Consider the following 25,791-nt stretch of genomic DNA (forward strand, 5'->3'; position numbering starts at 1 on the left):
TAACGTGGCTACCTCAGAGTAGTCTGTGCCGTTTATTGCAGGTGTGGTCGGCAGTTTTGGCTGCAGTGGCTTTGACTCACTTGGCAGCAGAGAAGTCCGGCGGCTTGTCCTCCTGAAGGGGCTCATCCAGAGCCTGAAGGTCAAACTCTGTGCCTCCTTCAAGCAGGATCACCACTGCAGGCAACAGAGAGAGGGGACGTCGCTCAGGCATGCTTGAACTTGGAAAAGCTCACGGGCACACAGGCTGCCCCAGAAGCCAGCAGAGTCCCTGGTCAGCCCCATCACCCCATCCATCTCCCCGAATTTTCCCACCATGACGTCAGCTGCCAGTACTGAGATGGCAGTATTCCCCACACGCTTCATAACTGGTGCTCACAGAACTGTTCGTGAATAGCCCACTTGGCTGTGTCAGTGCTGCTGAGTAGTTCATGCCCACCAGACTGGCCTAGGCAGGATACGAAAATAATTTTAACCATGCCCAGTTAATTCCTATTGGACACTCAAGTTCAATCAATAAAACTTCAGATGACACTAAAATTTGTGCTTTCTTTACTGCTCGTTCCTTTTCTTTCTTTAACTTCACACATGCCAATACAACTGCAGTTTTGACCCCGACGATGCTACCTAACCAAACTAACGCCACAGTTTAAATTAAGGCGTATTATGGTTTTTGTACCTGTAGAAAGCAGACTGTTCAGTGGATCGCTTTGTGCAGGAAGGAAGAACTATGGCTGGGAATGATGAGGTGCAGACTGGCTTCGACTGCGTTGTAACCTACGGTACATCCCTCCCCTTCCCCGCTAGCAGGTGTGTTCATCTGTAATCTATCACACATCCCAAGCCCTCGTGACTTCAGAAGGCAGTGAAATTTTATATATTACAGTTGAGCAGCGCAGTACAAACCAAACTCAGACGGGAAATGTCATGCTGCTTCTACGGTCGACAGATGCGAAGTGACTGCAGCACTTTCTAATACTAAGCTGCGCAAGTGACTGGTCAATCACAGGTGATAATCCACACAGTACTGTGTGTCAAATAAGCAACATATGCTCCCAGCACTGTTCACTGCTTCGTCGCAAGATGCTTGCGCTGTAGCAAGCAAATGAGAATGAGGGAGACGCCACAGCTAACTCGCTCACAGAGCAGGCTGTGTTGCACCTATTGCAATTGGAACAAATGGAATTTGAATAATTGGAATCAGATACGATACTTGGTCAACCTAGCAACACTAAATATGTACACGCTGGTGCTAAGCACAGGAAGAAAGCTGCCGTCACTAAGTCATGTCTTCAGCAACACTACTCCAAAGTGCTCTTACATAGTGACTTCAGGCTAGAGTGGCACTAAATTTGGCAACACTGGTTCCAAGCCCCGAAACTGCTCCCATTACTCAGCTGGGTGCTTCAACACTGCTGCTCCAAAGTGTTGTCTGCTATGCGACGACTCAAAGTCCAGGTGAAGTGGTTCGTTGCACAACAGCAGCACTGCACTGCGGAGGGCGTGCTCGGTGGCCTCACCTGCGTCGAGCAGCCGGACAATGCGGTCGGACTTCTCCACGTCTATGCTGATGGCGTCGATCCAGCCACCTTCGTGCAGCTGCAGGAAGGCTGCCAGGCGACGATCAAGCGCGTTCTTCTGCTCCACCTTGCGCTTGCCACACTCCTCGGGGTGGTACTTGGACTTGAACCTGGCACACAAGGGTGGCACGGGGGCAGAGAGCAGGAAAAGGGGGTGGGAGGGAGGGAGAGAGAGAGAGACGGGAGGTGCAACGCACGAAAGCAACGATCACTAGGATGCACAAGAAGCACCTGCCCCCCCATGTAATCAAGTCGTGCGTAGTTCCAGCTCATAATACGTCGCACATGTATTTGCAAAACGCAGTGGTTACAAACATTTTGTTTTTATTTCCTGTGCACAAATTTACACTGAATTTCCTTCGCTAAGTTAGTGACAGTTGGCAACTCTGGTAACATTATTTTCAGTCGAGTTAAGAAGTTTGAAAGCACTTTGGGTCCCTCCAGGCAGAGGGTGGCATCCTCTAGCTGTTTCCAATTTCGATTTTGTATCCACTGCATTTTACAAAATGCTCTTTACCTCCCAGAAGAAACTATACCCCTTCAGAGGCTACTGTTGTTCAATATGGTGATAACTGAAGAATATCTATACCACCTACAATACTGCATGTTCAATGCAATTGCACCTACACTGGCAAATAACTATCAATGGAACTCCCCCTCCAAAGCATCCGTGGCTTCTACTTTTCAGTTTGCCTAGGTGGAGTCTGGAGTAGCAAAAGGGAAGTGCCGATGCAATGCTAAAGATGAAGACATGGTGATAGCAAAAGGATACAGTAGAATCTCATTACAGCACATGGGCATTTACATCACGGCTGCACCTTGCCTTCTTTCCTAGCCCAGCTCTGAAAACCACAAGCTCTCAACCTTCCAAAACCACACTAACCTGCTAGCCCTTTTAACACTCTCTCTCGCATAAAGCCACGTGAGCCCACCTGCCAGACTAATTGCAAAAAGAAAAAAAAAATCGTCAGGACTAACAATCGACCTCCCGATGAACTGACCTTCCACAGTGTGCTTGTGTGAAGGGAAGGGGATAGTAGATATTTTTGCCAGCAGCTCATCAAATCCTAACAGTTTCTATCAAAATAGTGAACTATATGATGCTGCTGTCCCAGGTGCCTTCTTGGCCCAGAGTTAGCGATGGCAAGTCCCAGACAAAGCTTGAAAGCTCACTTGCCCTCTACAAAGGTTGTGTTTGGAGCCCCTGCTACGTTGCACAAATTACTAGAGGCAGACTCATCTGGTCGCAGCATGTGAGACACTGCTGCGCCACAAGGGCACCTGGTTGCTGATACCACTGGCACAAAACTGCAGACCAGCAGCTACACGTTGTGTAGCACTTCTGTTTTGGCAATTCCTGACACCCGCAACGATTCACTTTCAAAGAACTCGTGCGAGCAGTGCTCGGTGCTGCTTAAACGAGATTCTACTGTGGTGCATTTTGGTCAGAGATGCAGACTTCTCCAAAGACGTACGCTCACCTCCAAATATCGCGCAAGTTTTATGGAACAACCCTTCAAGGTCGTTTTTACAGCCCATCCAATATGCAGGAGCAAGCAAAAGGCACTTGAAAATTAGAAGCGAATTCAAAGAAGCCAAAAAGTGAACCCAGGCCAAAAAATAAAGGCTGCCCTGGCAAAAAATAAATGAAAGCAAGCAACATGTTCCTCGTCGTTCTAATGTGCTCAGAGATGTGAGAACAGAGACACACTGAACAATGAGTGAGAGAGAGAAAAAAAACCCAAGCGCGTAAAGAGAAGCAGCAGCAGCAGGCCCTCTCCCCATTCGCTCGCGACGCACACCAACAAAAACAGAGTCCTCACCTTCTGCAGAGTGGGCTTTTTTTCGGTGTCCGGCAGTGCGCACCGGTTGCACACCACAAATGCCCAAAGCGCCGCCACCGACGGTGGGTTGCGCGCCCTGACCGATCAAAAGGAAGCTAGGGGGACACGGACGCGCCTGGCCAAGCTAGCCTGCCAACTGGGTTCGCCTAAGAGCACTGCCTTGTGCACAGCGCACCCTCAACCAGCTACGGCGCAATCACAAAGAGCGCAACGGAAGCCCGCACGGGGCGCTTCCGTCCTCTCTGGGCTGAAATGAAGAGCGCCAAGTCACAATCAGGCGGATGGCACAGCAACAACAACAGCAGCAACAACAAGGGCTCCTCCTCCACCCACGGACACGCATCGAGCACAGTGAAACACCTGCAACGTGGCCACAGGGAATCCAACTTGCCATTACAATTTGCAGGGCAGAAAAACCAACCTTTCGTGAGCATATCTTACTGTGGCTGCGAAGGAGGTTTTCACCGTGCGCCCAATAGTTAACGAGTCACCACACACAATCGCTCCCTAGAAGCCAATCACAAATTCGACACTGCTTGGCAGCACGCACTGAAGGTGCCATGCAAGCCCTCAATAAATTTAGAACATGCATGCATACTACTTGTTGCAGACTGGCATTGCGCCACACATTTCCTCTGCACTTGCAACTACACATGCTTCGCAATGAAAGCTCAATGTTCCACTAGAACAGGGGTGAGGAAACAAAGGCACCACCTGCTAGGAACAGCAACAGCAAGGTGGGGGACCATTCAGTGCAAACGAGATTGCCCCCTTCCACAAGATGCGTGGAGGGGAGAGGAGAAGGGGAGGAGAGAGCCTACCATTCCTCCTCCTTGTGATTGATGAAGAACTCGTTGAGCTGCTGGCGGCGGAAGTCCATCTTGTACTCGTTGTACTTGCGCACTGCCTCCTGGTCGTCAATGCCATCGTCCTGAGAGCCCAGGAACTGCTTGAACGTCATCATGGGTGGCTGGGTCAGGCCCACCTCGGGCTCCCTGCAAGCCGAGCCAAGCCATGCGCTCAGCCAACACCGACGAGGCCACAAGTCCGCTTCAGAAGACGTCTCCTACTGACCCACATGACCGCGCAGGTGCCTAACCTGATTCACTTCAAAGATTTACTTCCTGCTTTTTTCCTTAAATCCCCCATACGAGCTGGCTCTCAGTTGGAAGTAGGTGCGTCTTCATGCCATGAGTGCATCTGCCCCATTTACAGAACCGTGAAGAACCTCGACTAAAATGTGCACCCAATTTCCGTGCTTGGAAAAGAAAAAGTGCCAAGACTTGCTCTCCCCCTCCCCCCTCCTGCCTTGATGACCCACCGAAAGGAAGGGTGGGAAAGAGGAGGATGTGTAGAATCTGCCTGCCCTCCTCAGACAGCTGTGTGACCCTTCCAACGTGCCGCACAATGCTATTGCAGCTGAACTTGCCTCCAAGCTGTCAAAGGCACACACGTGTTTGCTGACCCCTGTTCTTCCTTCTCCTCAAATAAAACCAGCGCGGACTAAACAGGCTAAACAGGAAGACAAAGGAAGGAACACAAGGACGGCCGCTGGTCTAACAACTGGAGTTTAGTATCAAGAAAGGAGAATATAAACACGACGAGCAGTCGTCCTAGTGTTCCTTCCTCCGTCTTCATGTAGCCCGTGCTGGTACCATTCAAGAAATGTCTCTCCAAATAGCAACACTTCTCCTTAAAGGTGGCACCTAGCCACCGACCAAGGTGTAAAAGCTAGGATCAAGTGCAGCGGAAAGAAGATGTGGCTGATCGTGGACCAATGGCTGGAGAATGCAATGGGTCCTGCCTTCATTCTGAAACCCTGCCATCCCCCCACGTCAACGCTATGCGGGTGTCTAACAGCAGGGCCGAAGGGTAAAGAAAGAGAGAAGGTTGTTATGAAGGCCAATCAGGAACAACCACTTCCTCCCTGGCAAGTTATCAGAAAACATTACAGGGGAAGAGGTCAGGGGTGAGTTGCACGACCACTGCTACACAAAAAGGCCAAGAGAAGGATGCCATAAAACACTGAAAAATACCCTAAGCACCGGCTGATGATCCCTGAGCATAAATAAAGTTGTTTCTCTCTCTCTCTCTCTCCAACAGTTTGCACAAGCAGCTTGTAAGGGCTACAGGCCTATAGCTGCTAGGTGGGATGGGTTGACTGCCTCTTTCCATGATTTGGGCAGTTTGCCATATCAGGTTAAAAATGCAGGGGCTTGCTTCAAGCGTGTCTTCATGTAAATGTTTTATCATCCCGTATGTTACGTTTTCTGCCCCTGGAGCTGTTTTCCAACATGAAGAAAGAGCAAATGTTAAGTTATTTATTTGTTATTGAAGAATTATACCCATCGCGTAATGTTTTCTTGCTGTGAAGAGGCTTTTGTTCTGCAATATGTGCTAGAAATGTATCCAAAATGCTGCCCGAAAACATGTACCTGATCCTCTATTGTGTCACCTGTTGAGCTGACAAGTGGTAGGGTATTCGAGCTTTGCCCCAAGTGCGCTTATTGTTTTTCATACCTTGTGCGTGTCTGTGAACGAATTTATAGGGGTCCGGAATAAGTTCCAGCTTTCCGCTTTCACAATATGCCGTACACATCTACCTTTAGCTTTCACTCGTTTGAACGCTATAAAGTCCTCACTAGTCAGATATCTTGTAAAGGTTCCCCATGCTTTAGTTTGTTCTTTGCGTACGTTCCTACACTCCTCGTTCCAGCACTGCCTTGGTCTGTTTTGTGTCTTCACCGAGACTCGAGGAATGGAGGAATGTGCGGCGTTGATAATATGCACAGTAATAATGTCTGTAGCTTGCTCAGTTTCTAGATGGAGTATGGATGTGTACAAGAGCTCAGACATTTCTTTGGACTTCTTCCAGTCCGCTCCCTCTTTTCTAAACCCTTCTGTGCTTTTTTTAGAATTACAGGGCTGTGAACGGACTTGAGTGTTACAGGAAAAGGGCCACTGCCATAGGGATTTAGAACAACACTCCATTCAACTAAAGGGAATAGTGTGGCAGAACCCAGCACCACGTCAATAGCAGAACATGTGTTATGTGCCGCATTGAAGAAGGCTGCATGTTTCTTGTAAACAGACAGGCACCAGGGACAGAAATTTTTCTAGGAATCACCCCCGGGGATTAGCATGTGCAGAACCACGGAGGGGATGATGGGCGCTGAGGTCACCTGCCAGTAGGTACGGCACCAGAAGTTCATGTATTAAATTTTCAAGCTTTGTGGTTGTTAGCTGATAGTCTTGAGGTATGCATATTGAGCATATAGTTATTAAACAACCAAAAAGAATGGCCATCATTGCTACGGCCTCTAAATTGGTTTTCAGGTTTATCTTTCGACACGCCGCTGACTTTTTAGCAATAAAGGTATACCACCAGATGAACGAGTGCAGCCGACCCTGTCTTTCCGAAAGACCGTGTATTGACTAAGTTTTTTGAAGGGTGTTCAGATGTTTCCTCCAGACATAATACACTTGGCTGGTGACCTGTGAGGATTTCATACATGCCGTCAAGATTTTTAAATAGGCCCCCTACAAATCCAGCGAATTATACTTTCTGCCATATTTTTTTTTGTGTCAAGAGGAAGTGTAATGTATTTTTTTCTGGTAAAATAATAAATTGTGTTATGCTGCAGTAAATCTTCAGGGTGGCTTTTTCCGGCACTTAAAAGGGATTGGCGCCTTTCTTTGTTCGTCTGCGACCACCACCTGATGGCAAAGGAGCTGCTGGTAGATCAGGCTCCTCTGGCCGTGCACCCCTAGCAATGCCGGCTGCGAGTGCCACAGGTGGCAGCAGCAGCGCAGTGTTTGCAGAAGCAGAACCGGCGACTCCCACATCCCTGCTCACCGTGCCATCAGAGCCCAGTGGAACAGGACTGAAAAGTGTAGATTCCCTCCCAATAGTGCTGCTGTGTGCCACTACCACTGGTGGTTGTCAGCCAGTAGAGCAACGTCCTGGGCTGCTTTCGGCAGCCCAGGGGGGGCGTGGGGGCGAAATAGCGTCTGTGCTGCAGTACTGGATCGCTGCTGAGACAAGACGCTGCTCTCCGGCAAGCTGCGTCAATTTATGCTTCGCACAAAAACATAGCGTGCTTTTTGCATGCTTCGATAAAGTGATGTTTTCAGCAACTTCTTTTCATTTTTAAAGATGTCACAAGACCATGGACAGGCTGAGAGGGAATTTTCGCAGTTCAAGCATTTGAATGCATTGCTGGTGCAATTTCGGGTTGGGTGGCGATGCTGAGCACATTTTCCGCATGTCAGTCTCCCTCTGTATGTGTGGGTAGCATGCCGATGACGCTGACATTTGCAGCATCTAGGCAAATTTAAAATATAAGGACGAACCTGACAACGAATGAATGCAGCATTGATAGCCTGGGGAAGGGCGCTTTTGTCAAGGGTCAGGATAATACGTTTGGCCCCGATACCTTCGCCATCGCATCTCATGGTGATTTGCTACATCAGTTAAACCTCGGTCATGCAAGCTTCCAAGATTTTCTTCTGTTTCATTCAAGAGTTCTATTTCAGAAATGACTCCCTGTGAGGAAATCAGGGCGAAGTGCACCGAGACTACTATTTTGTGGTGACACGTTGTCTGGTTCAGGAATTTGTCTGATTGGTCTTTGGTGTATACTTCGACAAGTACATTACCTGACAACAATTTCTTTGCCTTATAGTTGCTACCAACAATGGATTCCAGAAACTGAGCTACTTTGAACGCAGATTTGTTGGCGAGTACAATTTCAGCTTCAAGAGAGGGGATAACAAGAAATTGGGGGAAATTCTGTGTGCAAAATTTTCGGCTGGGATGCCACTTTGTTGCTTTGGTGCAGACCCTTGTGGGGGCCCCAATCAGTTTGAAAAAGGGGTTTTGAAAATACCATGGCCATTGTATAAGCGGATGACTAGGGTGCTTTCTTCACAGACTTTACCCTGACGGTAAGTGAGGTCCCAGAGCTCCCTGCCAGTAAGCACAGGGAGCTTGTTCGCCGGAGATTGACTGAGACTCTGACAGCCACTTTGTGGTTTCTCACCCTCCACCTTTCAACTATGTCTCCATGATCGATCACAGCTATGTATGGAAAATCGAGGTAAGCAGTGTCGCCAATACCGCCACCTTGAATACACAAGGTGCCCCGTACGATCAATAATGCAAATACAATGCCGCATCATCCCATTACTGTCTGATACGTCTAATCTAATAGCAATTTCGCATCCTGTGGTGTGACGATGTCAATTTAACGTTTGTATGGTATGTGTTGATTATACGGCAGGACCCCGTTACTTTAGCTTGCAGGGGTCAAATAAGCTATGGCTTAATCAACTACCAGGCTGAGAACCCATAAATGGGTATTTTAGATAATTCTGTAGAAATGTGATTTAAGCAGCCACATCACTGCTAAAAACCGCACCACTCAAACTTGCAGCGCTGCTCACGGTTCATGTGCGGGGGGCAAGGTGAGGGTTGGGTGGGGGGTGAGAGCAGGCCGTTGCCAGTGGTTACCTTGGCAGTCCCCCGCCTTGAGCCATGCTGTGTAAGCCGTAGCCGCCGTGCTGCCCACCCGCCATGTGCACCATGCCACCCATGTCCTGCGGTGGCACCGCCCAGGGGGCGCCCATGCCTGGGTGGTGGCCGCCACCCACCGCAAAGCCGCCACCTTCAAAGCCCCCATAGCCACCACGGTCCTCCCTATAGGTCAGAGACAGACAAGACGCACAAAAGAGGCGGCCAGTCGGGAAGTAGCCCAGCAGCGCCCACAGCCCCCGTCAAGAGCACGCCCAATGCCGCCGTGCCGAGGCGACACCATTTAAGCCCTCGGCTGCCAGGCAAGGGTTATATGTAAATCCGAAACAGGGGGTTTTTGCTACCTGGTCACATTAGCTCAGGGAGGTTGGCTTGCTCTGGCGCAGGCACGCAGGGCCACATCCTGTTGACGGGGGTTGTGCAGTCATAAGCTTTATTAGAGGAACACACAGAGACAGGAGCACAGAGGGACAGGGAGGGGATCGAGAGAAGGATATTATCTCCACAGAGGTAGGAGTGCAGACCAACCAACAGCCACTGGCCCTCAACTACACACACCAGGCGCTGACACTGGTAAGCAGCTCATGGTTAAGGGCCCCCGTTCAACCTTTTATCCTTTCTTTTGCCAGTCACTGTCGATAGACATTGCTGCCTGTACAAAACAGTGGCAGCTCCCGTGCTTTCCTCCACACAGCTTTTTGCTGTGCTTCATGTAGGGCTTAAAGACCAACTGCACTCAAAATTTCGACCTCTTGAAAACCCTATTTTCGTATAGTCTGCTTGAAAATAAGGCAACACGCAAAATACAACAGCTGAAATACGCGCGTGGACGCTGCAAGCGGTCAGCAAAAAACAGCGATTTTGAAACCGAAACCGAGGAGAGCGCGGCCATTGTAGTGACATTGCAGCCGTCCAGCGAGCGGCCGGACGGTCACCAGCTCGGGGGAATGTCTGCGCGCAAGCTCTACGCGTGCACGGGCAGCACATATGGGTGAAGCGCGCGCGGCAGAGCTCGACCGGTTCTCCAGCTGCGTGGCTGGCCAGAGGAAGAAGCCCCCGTCGGCTGGAACGTCACAGGCGCGTCATGGCTGTTTACGCGATCCGCCGGTAGGTGCAGGGTGGTCTGCGGCGAAGCTTTTTTTAAACGCTTCTGACTGATTAACAAGGCGTGTTAAGGGGCTACCACTTGTGTCCCAGCTGATTTGAGGGTACGTACTACGCATTAAAAATAAATTTGGTCCACGTGAAATTTGAGTGCAGTTGGCCTTTAAGGAATGCAAGGGCATGCTCTCAACAACAATGGCAAAGCATGCAAATGTCTGTTAATGAAGGCAGCCTGTACTCGGGCTGCTGTATCGGCTACATACATGCGAAATTTTGTCATTCCTGCCATTTTCTAAGACTATTTCCACAATCGCATTAGCACCTATGATGCTATGGCATTCAGAGAAGAAATACGTTTTCTTTCTGTTTCAATTTTCTTTTACTTTTGCTTGTTACACAACATATTTTGCTGTTACAACCTCATCCACTCCTCTAATAGCAATGCAAACTAGTGGCACTTTAAATGTGCGCCCAATAACTTTCTTAACATACCATGACATAGCATTCCAACATTTCATAGCCCTACCGGTAAAAGATAAAATAAACATTGCAAGCAAGCTACCTGAACCAAAGACACTTGCATCCGTTAAATAAACATCCCAACTTTATACTAGGTGAGCCTGAGTAGTAAGCATTCATATTAATGCTGTGTGAATGAGGTGCCAGATTCAATTATACTATGCACAACCTTAAGGAGTAGTGACACGAAATTTTCGTGTTACGTTTTTTTTTGCTGCTGTGGGTGCCTATCATCCCACTAATCATAGAATGGCACATTAGATGGTCGATCGCAGCATAAAAAATCATTTACGGCATCGTTTATTTGTGTCAGTTTTGGTTACGACAAAACGAACGCCGAGCAGCTGCCATGACAAAAGGTAGCACCTGACGTCATTACTCTTGTCGCACCACTGCCGGTCTAGACGCACGCACGAGCGAGCGCACACGCTCACCCAGAGCGGCCAAGGTCTTCCCCATCCCCGCGCGCCCGGGCAGCATGACATCCGTCCCAAAACCATGACTGACTGCACACGGTGTAGCAGCGCGCGCCAACCGTAGCCAGCGCGTCGGCTACGTCATGGGAGCCCCGACGTCGGCAGTTTCGGACAAGTAGCAGATCATGTCGTGCTGGCCCACTCCGGGCTTTCTCGTGCGGGTAGAGATTAAAATGTATTGTAAATATGTTGTACTGAACGGCTACTCTTGGAACTTGCTGGGATGGATATATCCCCTGATAAAAAGGAAGCATTTTACATAGTTATCTCAGCTTTGAAATTTCGTGTCACTACTCCTTTAAATAAAAGCAATTCAGAATCAGCACTAGAATCTACTTCAGTAATGTTTAGTATTCAATTAGTCATGTTTAATGTTCTAAATCAGTTCGCAAGAGGTAACAAAAAGGAACTGGTAGTTCCAAGCAGCAGTCTGCAGCTGCGCTCTTCCTTAAAGGGGCCATGCAGACAAAATAAAAGCTTGTTTTATTTGAAAAATTTCTTCTTTTATAGTGCCCTCCGCACTTGTGCGGCAGCAAATTATGTTCGTTTTATTCACTGAGAAATTAAACATTTTAAGCCAAAATTTCAATTCTCCCGCTAAATCGTGTGTTTTCGTGACGTTTTAAAACTAAAGATCGCCTGCTGACCAGGGGCCGAATTCTCTAAAACGACGGGGCGTCGCTTTGAAACGACGGGGCAGCGCCATGCAAATGCATGTGTTCTGGGGTTGGGGCCGTCGCTTTGGGGCGGCGGGCTGGGGCAATCAGCGCAGAAAAGCGCCGTGGCAAGGGCGCGAAGCGACAAGTGAAGCGACGGGGGGGCAGTGGGTGTCACTTCGCGCCCTTGCCACAGCGCTTTTCTGCGCTGATTGCCCCAGCCCGCCGCCCCAAAGCGACGGCCCCAACCCCAGAACACATGCATTTGCATGGCGCTGCCCCGTCGTTTCAAAGCGACGCCCCGTCGTTTTAGAGAATTCGGCCCCAGGGCTGCTACCTTATCCCGGACGGCCGTTTGGCGATCTTGTTTATCGCCGTCTTTAAAAGATGGCGCTGCAATACCACTGAAGTGCGAGTGTTGGCACTTTGCTTCTGGCCGGACTTCTATACCTGCTATATTTTTATAACTGTTCATACTAATCGTTTCCTAAAACGAATGCTATGACTCGACAAACATGGTCACGTAAGAGACCGTGCCGCTCGCTTATGTCAGTTTGTCAGTGTGTGTCAGACAAATTTAACGTCTCCAACGGCTGTCAGAGGCAGTGTAAGCTGGCAAAGTGCCACACTAACTGCTTCGGTAATGTGTTCATTCGTAACTTTAATTGTTCACCCCACAATTTTTACTGCTATAAAAAGAATGTGCCCTAAATTTAAGCGCAAACAGCTCACTCGGCAAGCTTATAAGCCCTGCCTAATTTGTGTTTGGTTTTGCAGGCCTCAGCCAATCGCACAGCTGCCCATAATAATATGTTCTAGTGGGCGAAATGGGTTAGTGGGTTGCACGGCCATTCCTTTTTTCCTAAATATATAGCTTATTTGATCGAAGCTTACGTTAAAAGTGGTGTCAGAATGGTTCTAACGAGGCAATCTTTCAAACAAAAACTAACCATTAAACAAACTGTCTGCGTGACCCTTTAAAGGGGCCATGCCGACAAAATACGAGTTTTTTTTTTTCTAAAAATATTGTGTTTTACAGTGCCCTCAGCGCTTGTCCGGCAGCAAGTGATGCTTTATTCATCGAGAAATAAATCAATTTGAGTTAAAATTTTGATTTTCCTGCAAAATCATGTATTTCATGACGCCTGTGATGACATAACAAGAAAAGGTCTTCAAGCAAATGTTAGTTCGCTGCAGCAGACTGGGGAGCCTTGTTTACCGTCAGTCCTCCTAAATGGCACCACTGTACTGCACCGGATTACTGTCCGCCTTTGCTTTGTTTCTGACTGTATTTGCACCTAACTTGTTTTTGTTGCGGCTGGAAGTAATCGTTTCGTGTAACACTGGGTATGCTCGACAAACAGCCACTTAAAGGGACACTGAAGTGATATGTAAACATTGCGGGATTACTAGCGCAAATTGTAGTCCAGAGTCCCCACGCCATGTTTCGACCACTCTAGGCGCGTTTACGCGATTTTATTTAGTAGAAAAACTAATTCGAAAACGCTGTCCTCCTCTCTTTACGCTCGCCCATTTTCTGTGGCGTTTTTGTGTGACGTCAGGAGGGGATGAGCTGGCAATTGGCTGCGCCACGGCTGCGCTACTGCACGGCTCCCCGGCCGACAGAGTCAGTCGGCCCAGCGTTTCGTCCGCCGGCCGCCGGCGGGTCGTCGCAATCAAGGAGGTTAAAAAAAAATTGCTTGGTCGCAATTCGTTCGCTTAGTTGAAACGAAGCCAGGACACGTTTGTGAATGGAAGAATGTGCCTTTCTTTACTTGGTTTGTTTGTACACTGTATCTAGCTCCAAGTCAAGGTCGCTTCACACAAGCGCTGCACATGCGACGCTTCGCTGACTGGTACGCCAGTAGGAAAATATAAGGCCTCTTGAAGGCGGGAGAAGAGTCAGCGAAGTCAATATAGGTACTTAACAAATAAAATCAACTGATATTTTTACCGTACAGCAAAAAACTAGGGCGCGGGAAGCACTTTTTTGTGCTGGGCGAACAAGCACAGCGGTCAGCAGCACGACTACGCATCTGCGAACGCTTTTCCGTCTACGAAATGCAATTGCTAGACGTGAGCTACTGTGGAAACTCGGGCGACGCTTACTGCACGATCGCAGTACAACAAATAGTCACCTAAGCGGCTTGAAATGCCAAAACTAAATAAAAGTGTAAACCGGTTGTACAATATATACCCTATATTAACAAGGCATTCGCGTCCCGCTCCGTGGCCTAGCGGTCTGGGGCGCTCGGAATTCACCGCAAACGTTTTGCGAGTCACGAGTTCGAATCCCCGCGGGTACGTGCTTTTTTTTTTTTGTAAGTTAACTTTTTTGTTTTCCGCCGATGTTTTCTATATTGAGTTCATCTTTTTTGGGGCCGCAACGTTCATGGCTACACGAACTAGTTCACAAAACGCGCGCAGGCTGGCACTGGCGCACTGGCGAGTTCTCGTTGGCGTGCTGTTGCCATAAGCACCGACTGCTTGCAGGCAGTGGGCACAGGCCAGAATGAACAGACCCTTGGCCTGGTGCGAACACGCTTTTTACGATACAGGCATGAGGGAGGCAAGCTCCAAATATGGGGGAAAAGCGCATGACATTTGGGCGTCTGCGGGTACGCGGAGGGCGTTCATGCACTGCGTAGGTCTCGGCTAGTGAATGCTACGACTACAAGCCGTCCTGGGAGGCTTATCTTGTGCATTTTACAGCCCACAACATGGCAGAAGCGCGGTACGATGATTACTGAGATATTGAGAATGCCCATCCAACAAAGCCATTGGTTGAACCGAAACCGAAACTTGTGTGATTGCTAACCTTGGGCATCGTCCAATCACGGCGCCCCTCCTCTCAACGTCACAGCCTTAGTTGGTGCGGCCGCCGCAAACCGCGCATGGTAGTTTTTCTTCTTTCGCGCTTTGTAAAATAATTACCGATTTGTCAACCGGATAAACGATGAAAAGTGTGCTAATTTGAGCCAGTCTACGCAGTGCAAGCAAAAACGGGAGCTTGACAAATTCACTTCAGTGTCCCTTTAAGACAACCCCAAAGCACCGGACTGCTGTGCAGCTATAACAAGCATAGTGCGCGCATTACCAACAGCAGTAGGCACAGGTACTTCTATGTTTAAGAGTACTTTCGTAACTTCCATTGTTTACCCCACCGTTCTTACTGCTATAAAATGGATATGCATTTACACTTAAGCGCAAATAGCTCGTTCGGCAAGCTTATAAGCCCTGCCTAACTTGCGCTTGCTTTTTCCAGCCTCAGCCAATCGCACAGCTGGACATATGACATCATAAGTTCTGTTGCAGGAAAGGAGCTAGTGGGTCGCACGGCCATTCCCTTTTTTTTTAAATTATATAGCTTATTTGAACGAAGTTTACGATAAAAGTGGTGTCAGTATGATTCTAACGAGGCAATTTTTCAAATGAACCAAACTTGTGTTTTGTCTGTACGGCCCCTTTAGAATCTTTAAACATTGCAGCGATCAGCAGATTTTTTTTTTCTCCTTTTTAGTTTCCCAATATTTTCATGGCCCTGCACTCAACTGCCCACAAGAACACGTAAGTTTTAGCAGAGCTGGTCTCTAAGCCCTCTGACGCTAATTTCCCCATTACAGTAGTTTCAAAAGTGTCAGCAGCATTTCTGACAAACAAGTCACAGTTAACTGATGCTTAAAGTGCAGAGGAACATGTTACATTACAGTGCTTGTAAAAATAGAGAACACACCATACCCAAGATCCCCAGGACATACCACCAAAGGTAAAATAAGAAAGAAAAGCTTGCCTCCGACGGTTCGACATGGTAACATTAGACTGGGGAATCCTACTGTAAAGAATAAAGCAACAGAAAGGCAGCTGTCACATGTGAATGCGAAGGCAGTAAGCCACCACCCCCCACCACCCAGAGGGAAAAAAAAATTTCAAACCTGACCACCCATGCACCAACCGCAGCCACCCGGTACCTTAACCAGAAGGAAAGAGCACTCGTCGTGAGTGCCACTCACCAGTCTCCGCGTCTCATCCGCTTCCCAGGAGGACTCATGTCATGTCTTGCTGGACTATAGCGGTCGCTCCGACTCCTCCTGACGTCATAGTCTCGATAATCACGCCGGCTACAAACGCAGGCAAGAGTGTTATTGGCAGTTCCAGTCATAAGCGAACACTGCATGGTTAGCGGGTGAAAGGGACGGACACGCAACCACCAAAGGTACCGGCACAAGCGAGGCTGAAGGGCGCTGGGTCGAACAACACCACTGAAATTATTCAAGTTTGTCCCCCAAGCAGGCTCAAGTAAAATAAACAAATGATTGCTAGACATGTTAGACCTGGGCCAGAATGTTTCATCTGAATCGACTTCCCCAACCCACTTGGTTGGGGAGCCAGCTATGAAAATTGTGGAAACACATGGCAAGCGCTAAAGAGCTACCTTGGCTCACACACTGTTCAACAAGTTGCCGTTCCTCACTACTGCTGTACACGCAATTCCCAAGCAGGTACTCGGGAGGCAGAAAAGGGGCACAGGAGAAGAAAATGACCTGTTTAATACTACGATAGCAAAAACAATTTAGGGTATGAAGGTGAATGCCTTGCTGAACAGTAGGACAGGGCAGGGAAAACATTCCTTTTATTTATTCAACTTTAACAGACCGAACTTAAAATTTGTTATCAAGAACAGACAGCTTCGGTCCCAGGCTAGAGTCAGTAAAAAACAGCTGGCATTCTATTGCCGCCGTTACATGTTGCCCTGTAAATACGGTAAACTCACGGGAGACCATAAAATCAAAGTTTTAAAAAAGGTTCATCTTCGGATGATGATTTTCTCTGCTGCCTTTTTATTATAAGGCAAAGGCATTTAACATTTGTCCTAATACAAGTCTACTGTACAGACTTGGCTAGTGTTAGAACACCTAGTGCATAGTGGCAATCGGACAACACCAGCCCCATGATTAGATTACTCCCTCTGCTGCCTGTGCAAGCACTGGCCTGATTACCTGTATTTACAAAGAGTCACAGTGCATACCACTATTTGATCAAGCATGCAACATAAAATGGAAAATTGCATGCACCCTCTCTGCTGGCTATATTCTTAACTCGAGTAGAGCGCAGAGCCTATAGTGACTGCAAAAGCAACAACCAAAGGTATCCCATCACCATAAATTGAAGAAACAGCAAGTGTCTGCTATTTGTTTAGCAGCTCTATGTGCAGCCCTTGACCTAACAACCGCCAGCTGCTCACCGAATATGAAAGCTATGCAATTAATTCACCTTCATGGGCTTAGTTAAAAACTATCCTGAAGCTGGTTATCTTGGGTATGTAAGCACTCCTGTTGAAAGTGGTAATCAAGTTACTACAAGACAAGGAGTGACACAATTAAGTGCACGTACAGCTGACCAAAATTTTTCACTACCCCATGCATATGCTGAAGCGAACTTCCAGAACAGTTGAGGCTCACAAATGCATGCGCAGAAAATGAGTGCTGTGTGGAGCATCGTATTGCTAGACTGCGCCTTCAATCCAGTACAATCCCCACTGCACCAACGTCATGTGAGAAACATAGTTTACCAATCTTGTTTCGTTTTTTTACACTTCCTTCTCTCTTTTTCTTGGGCTGACTCGTTACGAGCGCGTTGGGACCTGAAAAAAATTGCGGGATACTTTGTTTGCATCTTTGTTTTCTCATTCAAGAGCTGGCTTTCTTCGCTTTTTTTTTTTTACACTTAGGAGCCAGTGCTTTCTAGTATAGTCATTTTAAAGCGCCCATGAAGACAACATACAATTTTGTTTTGTTCAAAAGATTTGGTTTGATAGTACTACCAGCACTTGTTCAGCAGCGAACAATGCTATATTCCCTGAGAAATTTAACAACGAAAGCCAGAAATTTCAATGTTGGCAATGATTTATTAGAGGGAGGTAAAAAACAGAGAGTCGATATGCTGACTTCATGCAGCATTTAAATCCCGCAGCCTAACAGGGATCGCACAAGGCATTGCCACGAGCACCTCGTTACATTGGCCTTCCTGGGTGTTGCAGTGATTCCATTTAACCTAAGACCCCTTAAAGGAGTACTGACACCAAATTTTGACGCCTAAAAAATGACATAATTGACTTCAGTAGTTTGTACAGATGCCTCACAGAAATTTTTGCAGCGATCCGAGGCCGGAATCACATCGAAAATAGATTTTGATTGTCCCGGCCGCGAGCTTCCACAAATCGGCAGCACTAGCGAAATCCCTTTCGGCGTGACGACATATTGGCCGGCATGTCTGGCTGGTTCAGGGTGACGTCATACAGTCGTTTTCGGAACCGGAAACGATAGCCTGCGCTGCTGTTGTCGGTGGTATTTGTTTGGGCAGAAGACATGGGTGTAACTCTGCGAGCGATGCTTGTAAACTTTGCGCACTTTGCATGTTCGACGTCTTTGCTCTGCAGTTCGTGGCCGGCACATGGTCTTCCCTTGCACTGGTGCTGAAAACTGCACGGTGTCTTATCTGAGCGGCGTGTGTGCGTCGCCGAGCTCGCCCAAGTTGTGCTATGGCAATCTCGCAGCATTCGAAGTACTGCTCAGTGGAAGCCTGTCCGAGCAAATCCACGACGACTCCAAGATGCATTATTTTCCACGCGACGACATGCAGCACGAAACATGGGCTTAGTTCGTGTGCGGCGGCGGCCGCAAGAACTGTCGCCCAAGCCAGCGTGCTCGGCGTTGCTTGGGTCAGCTTGGGTGTTGAGAACTTTAGGCTTAGTATCGTGGCGAATATTTGATCGCCGCTATCTGTACAACTGCGAATGACCATCCCTTAAACAACTTTTCAACACACTATTATCTCCTTTTTCGCATGTGGAGCTTTGTTTTGGCGATAATTGCCGTTTGAGCGATCGGTGACCGAGCGATCGGTGACCAAGACATCTGCCGTGGCCTGTTTTGATTCTACCGTGCAGGTGGCGCCATCTTTCGGCCGCTCGCCGCACCGCGGTGCCAACAGTGCTAGGTTGGAACGCCGAACCTCCACTGCCGGTCAGCGTAGGCTTACCATCGTGGCAAATATCTGAACGCCGCTTTTAAATTCAGCACTGATAACAACCCCTAGCACAATTTTTCACCACACTAACATGTACTTTCTCGCATGTAGAACTTCTTTTTCGTGATCAGATTGATTAGAAGAGTGGCGACAAGCTGTTGCTATCACAGTCTGCGCCAGTTCGAGCCGCAGTGATATTAAAAAACGGATGACGGCGAAGACGTCGCCGGCCTAATCACCTGGCCAAATAAAGTTGTTCTGTCTGTCGGGTGGCAGCGACTCATGCGAGCCTGACGATTCAGACGACATGTCGACTGCGCGGGCGAGTGCGGACCATGTGCAATCGTAGCAGACGATGAGGCAAACGTCCCTGACGTCACGGAAACCGTGACATCAGATTCGCCGTCTTGCATTTGAACGGCCGTTTGGCGCGCGACGTCCAAATTTGAAACTGATTGGAATAAATGCGTTATAATTCATTCTACGCTGGCGGCTGGCCACCTTTGGTTTGATTTTTGTAATTACTGGACCACTAGGTATTCTTTACAGCATAAAAACCGAAAGTGAGAAATTTAGTGTCAGTACTCCTTTAAAGCTGTTCAAGAGGGCTTTACCTCTACCGGCCAGAACTTCTATGCTAAGTTTACTTCTAATCAGACGTGTATGTGCTGCATCTGATTACAATCATAGTTATCGATTCGTGACACAATGGGCAAAACTAGACAAACAGGCACGATCCCGAAATTGGCTGGTGTCTCGCAACGCTGGCCAGCGGTAGTTTTCGTACGTGGGGCACTTTACATGCTAATTTGGAAGCCCTGTTGTTTACCTCAGCCTTCTTACTGCTATAAAAAGAATATGAACTATATTTCCAGTGCATATAGTTCAATTTGCGAGCCCATAATCCCTGTTTACTTGTCAAGTGATTCTGCCAGCCAAAAAGCATCACAAATTTAGTGTGGGAAAGTAGTCAGTTGACTGATTGTAGGGTTTAACATTCTGACGCGATGCAGGCGATGAGGCGCGCCGTAGTGGAGGGCTCCGGATTAATTTTGACCACCTTGGGATCTTTAACGTGCACCCAAATCTCATACACACAGGCGTTTTTGCTTTTCGCCTCCATCAGAAAAGTGGCCACTGCCACCGGGAACCGAACCTGTGTCCTCGTGCTCAGCAGCACAACGCCTTAGCCACTGAGTCACCGCGGCGGGTGGAAAATAGTCAGTCAGTCGCGTGCCTATTGTCTGTTTTTGCACTAAATGTGGTGCGAGTATTATTCTAACTAGGCAATCTTTTGAATGAACCAAACTTCTATATTGTCTCCATGGCCCCTTCGTTTCACACGGGATTAAAGGGAGTCGCATCTGAAAGAAGGAACAGACTGTCAGACGATGCTCCTAGCCGCACATGCTTCGCATGCAGGCACTTGGTCTCGACATATCGCCAGCTCCCACAAGAGGCCATCATACCACATTTTTCTTTGAATGAATCCATTATAAGTACTAGTATTGTTTGTTTGACCACTGTTTCATCTTACACATTAAAGGGGTCGTGAAGAGAAAATGCATTTGTTCTTGTTTAATTTTGTCTGCTTGAACGACCTTTTAAGAACATAAATCCTAAATATTTTCACAATTCGTTGCTTCTGCAATTTAGGAGGCGCCTTAGAAATTCTCGTTTTGAGGCGCATCGCAAGCGACCATTCGCGCATCGTCGGTCGGCAGCGCAAGTAGCAGTGACGTCACAGTAAGTGCATTCGACAGTCAAACCAGTTAAACGCTCTTTGTGTATATTGTTCTGTACAGCTGCAAACCTGATATTTTAAAAGCAATGCATCCTTTATTCATTGCCAAAAACAGTTTTCTATCCACATGAGCAGTGTCGCTACTGCTTCAGTTGTCTGGCAACCATTGTAGCAGAACTCGGACCCACTGGCTGTTTTTGTACAGTTTGTAACCAGTTTTCCTGCTCAATTTCATGTTGTTTTGCGCCGAATTCTCTTCAGAATCTTACCTTTTTTGTATGAAAAAGCACAAAACCGCTCAAGCAAAAAAAAAAAACACAGTGCCCCGTGTGCGATTCGAACTTGCAGCTGCCAGGCCAGCCCAACATTACGGTCAGCATAGTCGGACACTTTGGCCACTACACTATCGACAGGAGAAGCATGCACAGCGAAAAACTGCTGCAAAAACGCCACTTCTCATTTGCAGCCCAGCACTCTGTTGTGTCTCCATAAATTCTAGCCAACCAAAAGCTTTAACCGCCAACTTGCTGTTGAATGCTTCTGCAGGTAGTCGAAAAGGAATGTATACAATCAACTAAACACCGTTAACAAGCACTGTTTACTGGAAGAAACAGGAAATTAACCGGACTGTGTGATGGTGGGACTCGATGACTCGGCACTGTATCGCTGTTTCTCACTAATTATTTTTGCGCTTGATGAGTAAATGACGGATTGGTTTTAAGTTCCGACTACTCGAAGTTTCTTCAATAAACATGTTTATGCAGTAAATACTTATTTTAAGCGTTCGGTCATTTGTCTTATCAGGTCAAAAGTTTCACATTCGCGCAACTCGCATTACAGGCTACGTGAGACAAACGTCGGCAAACTTGTGCAAGAATATCGGCTAGCAGAACAACAGTTTAGACTTGTGCGAAACAGCGTAAACAGTTTACAAATACCCAGTTTATATTAAACATGGTTGCTTCTGCCTGTGCCACTCGCCCCCATTGTTGACTGAAAGTTCGACGATGTGGATCAGTCGCATCAAAGATCAGACATTTCCCGTCCAGTTTCAAGGCGAGTTTCATCACGGCGGCGATGTTGTAGCTTTACTTGACCTTTTGCAAGCCCGCTCTATGCCGACCTGCTGTGCAGACGAGGGAGAACTGTGATTGGCTTCTTACTGACTTCCTGAAACGTCACTTCACGAGTTGAGGAAAGCCTCGGTGAAACCGTAACTGCATTCATTTTCCTATTTGTCGATATCAAGCAATGAAACGGGTATGCACTGTTTGTTTTCAAGGTTCCATGGTTATAAGTGCCCACACAACACAATTTTTTTTTAAATCTCTTCACGACCCCTTTAAGTTCTTGCACCCCATTCTTAAAAAAGGCAGAGAGAAGAAATATTGTCTGAAAAAGAAGCACCCAATGTCTAGATACTCCCCCTTCGTGCATATCGATTCCCCACCACCCCTAGTGTTTCTCTCCCCAAACAGGAACAATACAGCTGGCAAGTGCTTTGCTCCTCGCTATTCTGCTTTCCAGCTATGCCAGATTAGCTTCCTTTGTATCCCAACAGTACAGGGCTCTACATGGGTGCTAAATGACGCTCTGCTAATTGTCCAGCTCTTTGAAGAGTTAAAGAAACCATAAACTCACACACAAGTAACCTAAAAAATTAGTGAAACGATTTTTTGATGCATATGCAAGGCAACACTTCGTCACATAGATTTTCTTTTTTTTTTTCGACACTAACTGATTATTTATGCACTGAAAATGTAAACTAATCCACATACATAAACGTCAAATCGCAATGCATCTTCGAAATCATGGTTATTAGGATCAAATGGTGATCCTAATCAAATTAGGATCAAATACCTTCGGCGTACTTTTTCTGAACGCACAGTTTTAAAAAACTCTGCCTTACCGCGCCTTCAGATGGTGAAAACGTGGCCACACCACTCTTGATCCCTTCCTCAGCGCTCCCTTTTATGCTCGCAGAATAACTTGCGCCTCCGGAAGAAGATGAAAAAGAAGCGACGCTCACCGTTCGGGCCAGTCGTCCCTTCCGCGGCTTCGGTCATCGCGCCGCTCCTGGTAATCGCTGCGCTCCCTTCGGAACTTGTCTCGGCCACGCCGTCTGTCGTACTCTTCATCACTGTCTCCCATACGGCTGCACAAGACGAAACGGCAACGCCATCACGTCTTCCGTTCATTACCGCTTTTTTTTTTTTTTAGTTTGAATTAACTCCCGTTCAACCAACGACGCAGCGCCAATGGGCACGCCGGGCCGTGCGCCACAAGCCGCCCGAAAGAAACGATTACAGAGGACGTCCGAGTCAGAGGCGAATCAACACACGGGAAATACGCAGTTTCGTGGGAGTGCAACGGTTGTACCGGCAAGGGTTAGACAACCAGCCGCCGTATCCAGTGGCCTTCGCCGGAGCCATTTTTTTTTTTCTACGCCCGATCGCGAACACAATGCGCCGCGTACGCGTAAGCACGCAGCCATGTTACAACACGCGTTACCGAAAGGAGAACGCAACTAACGTCTTCTAGGCAGCAAAACCGCACTTTGCGCGCCTTTGCGGCGGCTTTAGAAGGTATAAAGAGGCACCAACCTCCGAAGTGAAAAGTCGGCAATGAGGGGCTTGTTTTACACGCCGTCGACTAACTACTGGATTGGCTTGACCCACGAGGCGCAAAAGTCACATAGCCAAGGTTAGCCAGTTACGTAGCAAGATAGTTAATAAAAAATACATACAAGCTTTAAATGCAGTTTTAAGAATTTATTATTAGTAGTAAACCACACGTTATAAAAGTAGTGCCTTTTTGTTTAAACCGAAATGGCGACGCCCCAATGCACAAAAAACGTTAATTGTCATCATCATTGTTATAAATTGACGTCATAAACGATGACGTAATTTTTTTAATCGTCACAATTGACGTCACAAATGACGTCAACAATGCTAGCGACATCTCTTGGTGGGCTCGAGCAGTTGCCGACAAGCGTAGGCACCTGTCCGCGTAGTGGCGCTACGTTAGCGGCGCCGAACCGCGCTAAGGCGTGGTGTGAGCGCGAGCTTCAAAACAAAATACCAGCAACTGGGAAACAAGTGGCGGCCAAAGCGGCCCTTGCGCCTTTGCGAGGCTGCGGCGCTCCCGCGGCCGTTCTCTCCCGCTATCTGTCCCCCTCCGTCACGACGTCTCCCTCGCCACACCTCGATAAAGAGTTGCGCTCCTGGCCGGCGCTCAGCAGCTGCGTGTGAACCGTTGGTGGAGAAGCATCGCGCGGTCTTCTTTTCCGGGCTTCCCCCTTGCGCTTTGTCCGCCGCCCAGCTTAGCAGGCAGACAGCTGTGTTTTCACAACAAGCCACGGGAGCAAAACACTGCGCGTCCTCCGCGACGGTCTCCCCCGCGCCCTGCACTGGATACCAGCGGTAGCGAGCAGCCCTCTTCCGCGCGTTCTCCTCCGACCGTGGCCACCATGCCCCAGCAACAGCAGCACAGCCCGGACGCGGTGCTGCGCTATGGCCTGGGCTCCTTCGTTCCCGCGTGCGACCTGCGGCCCGCGCCGGGCGACCTGATCGAGATCGACCGGACGCTGTACGCGCACTGGGCGCTGTACGTGGGCCAGGGCAACGTGGTGCACGTGGTGGGCCGCCACGAGGAGGACATCCCGACGGACTATGCGTACGTGCACCTGAGCAAGCTGACCGACGTGGCCGGCTGCAGCGGCGTGCGCGTGAACAACAAGGAAGTGCGCGCCAAGGAGCGAAACCTGGCGCCCTCGTCGGCGGCCGAGACGCTGGAGCGGGCCTGCGCCATGCTCGACCGGGAAGTGGAGTTCAACTTCCTCACCCGGAACGGCGAGTACTACGCCACGCAGTGGAAGTTCGGCGTCGGCTGGAGCGACCAGGTGAGCAGCACGCTGACCGCTTTCCCCCCCCTCCCTCGGTCACCGGGCTAAACTCGTTTCCACATCTCCCGGGCTCTCTGGGCCGATCGCTAGCTGCACCGCAGCGCGGAATCGGGGTTGAGGTTAGCGGTAGCTGGCGGGAACGTCTCTTTCCTCTGGGCTCGAGGCGCGCCCGCGGCGGGAGCTCCTGTAAAGCGAGCTTCCGACCGGGACGCCTATGCGGCTAAAATGTGGAGACGTGAGGTACGGGGTTGCAGTGACAAAGCCTGTTCGAGCGCGTTGTCTCACCAGGCCGCCCTCTTTCTTCTTCCCAGGCCACGGTGACGCTGAGCGTGATGAAGCCTCTGGCCAAGAACCTCCAAGTGGGCCACACGACCTTCCTGGCGGGCCTGCAGGCCGTCTTCGGCACACCGACCTCGGCGTCCATCGCCAGGATAGCGCCGAGCTCCCCCAGGACTCCGCAGAAGAACGCTCCCACCAGCGTCGCCTGAAGACCCGCTTCGGCGCCCTCTCTTCTTGCCGCGCGCGGACTCTGCGAGCGCGCGTTGGAGAACACACTGCATTATTGCGTTGTGCGCGTTGTGCGCACAACGCGCACAACTGGCGCGTTGTGCGCGTTGGACTGTGTAAATAGAGAGCCAAGCTGGGCCGTTACCTCGGAAGAACTCCGGTGAGGCTGGTCTCGGCGAAGACGGCGTCAAGGCCCATCGATGACCCGCCGTGGGTGACGCTCGACACGAATGCCTTCCGGGGCTTGCCGCGGCGGGAGGTCGAGGTATGAAGCTGATCATGTTGTGAAGCGAGAAAAAAAAGAGTGACGAGCCTTCTCATTCTGTTTACGAGGGTCGGCAGTCGGATTTGTGATGCAGGGTATGCGCCATGTTGAACGAACAAGTGTGACTTTGTTTTTATAGGCTTTTTTTACACTGTTTTTCTACTTTTTTGGAAATACGTTCTTTTTTTTTTTTTTTGTAGGTCACGTTTGCCGCAGCAGCGGCCTCATGCTTGTCTCCATGATGTAGTCCGAACCTTCAGACTTTGCACGAGGTGATATTGTAGCGCAGGCTTTAAGTTTCGGCAGCTGTTCCGATTGTTGTGATTGTAAGTTATTTCGCTTGACACTGCCAATGGCAGGAACTAGATGTGCGAGGTTCAGATGAGACCAAGAAAGGATCGAGAAGTTTTTTTTTTTTTTTTTCGTCTTCCTAGTCATTATTATTGCCTTTGTGCAAAGCGCGAAGTTTGCCGTTTTTGTGGCGACCGCAAAACGCAGTTACCGCATTTTGATGTTTAAAAGGAAAGAATAACAACTTTTGTTGGCAAAAAAATTTTGTTTTTTTTATAAGGAAATCACTTCGGTGGTGCCATAAGCGGCGTCGAGCACCCATGCAAAACCACAGGAAAAAATAAT

General features: G+C 48.7%; 2 protein-coding genes across 7 annotated transcripts in view; one reads left to right on the forward strand and one right to left on the reverse strand.

Moving 5' to 3' along the window:
- Positions 1-24,782, reverse strand: part of Ars2 (arsenic resistance protein 2) — a 52,471-nt gene extending 27,689 nt beyond the window's left edge. For 2 of the 6 annotated variants that reach the window (XM_077683722.1, XM_077683725.1), the window contains exons 1-8: positions 23,083-23,189; positions 22,509-22,634; positions 15,720-15,827; positions 15,500-15,541; positions 8,934-9,119; positions 4,243-4,416; positions 1,518-1,687; positions 81-174 (exon numbers count right to left, since the gene is read on the reverse strand). In XM_077683722.1, coding sequence (XP_077539848.1) covers positions 81-174; positions 1,518-1,687; positions 4,243-4,416; positions 8,934-9,119; positions 15,500-15,541; positions 15,720-15,827; positions 22,509-22,630 — 896 coding nt within the window. In that variant the 5' untranslated portion in view covers positions 22,631-22,634; positions 23,083-23,189. Of the gene's footprint in view, positions 1-80; positions 175-1,517; positions 1,688-4,242; positions 4,417-8,933; positions 9,120-15,499; positions 15,542-15,719; positions 15,828-22,508; positions 22,635-23,011; positions 23,033-23,082; positions 23,190-24,668 lie in introns of those variants that run through there. The other 4 variants (XM_077683723.1, XM_077683724.1, XM_077683726.1 and 1 more) reach the window with 4 other exon arrangements.
- Positions 23,611-24,951, forward strand: LOC144152461 (phospholipase A and acyltransferase 3-like). Its single transcript, XM_077683732.1, has 2 exons — positions 23,611-24,380; positions 24,695-24,951. The coding sequence occupies exons 1-2, from the start codon at positions 23,949-23,951 to the stop codon at positions 24,869-24,871; spliced, it is 609 nt and encodes a 202-aa protein (XP_077539858.1). The 5' UTR covers positions 23,611-23,948; the 3' UTR covers positions 24,872-24,951.
- Positions 24,952-25,791: the final 840 nt, after the last annotated feature.

Source organism: Haemaphysalis longicornis, unplaced genomic scaffold, assembly GCF_048455015.1.
Source record: "Haemaphysalis longicornis isolate Haplotype H1 unplaced genomic scaffold, Haemaphysalis longicornis Haplotype H1 scaffold_9, whole genome shotgun sequence".
Taxonomy (NCBI): Eukaryota; Metazoa; Arthropoda; class Arachnida; order Ixodida; family Ixodidae; genus Haemaphysalis; species Haemaphysalis longicornis.

Bases quoted from the DNA above. Each gene is read 5' to 3' on its own strand.
- LOC144152461 (XM_077683732.1), top strand. From the start codon at position 23,949: ATGCCCCAGCAACAGCAGCACAGCCCGGACGCGGTGCTGCGCTATGGC. The intron at 24,381-24,694 runs GTGAGCAGCACG...TCTTCTTCCCAG, and splicing joins GCGTCGGCTGGAGCGACCAG to GCCACGGTGACGCTGAGCGT.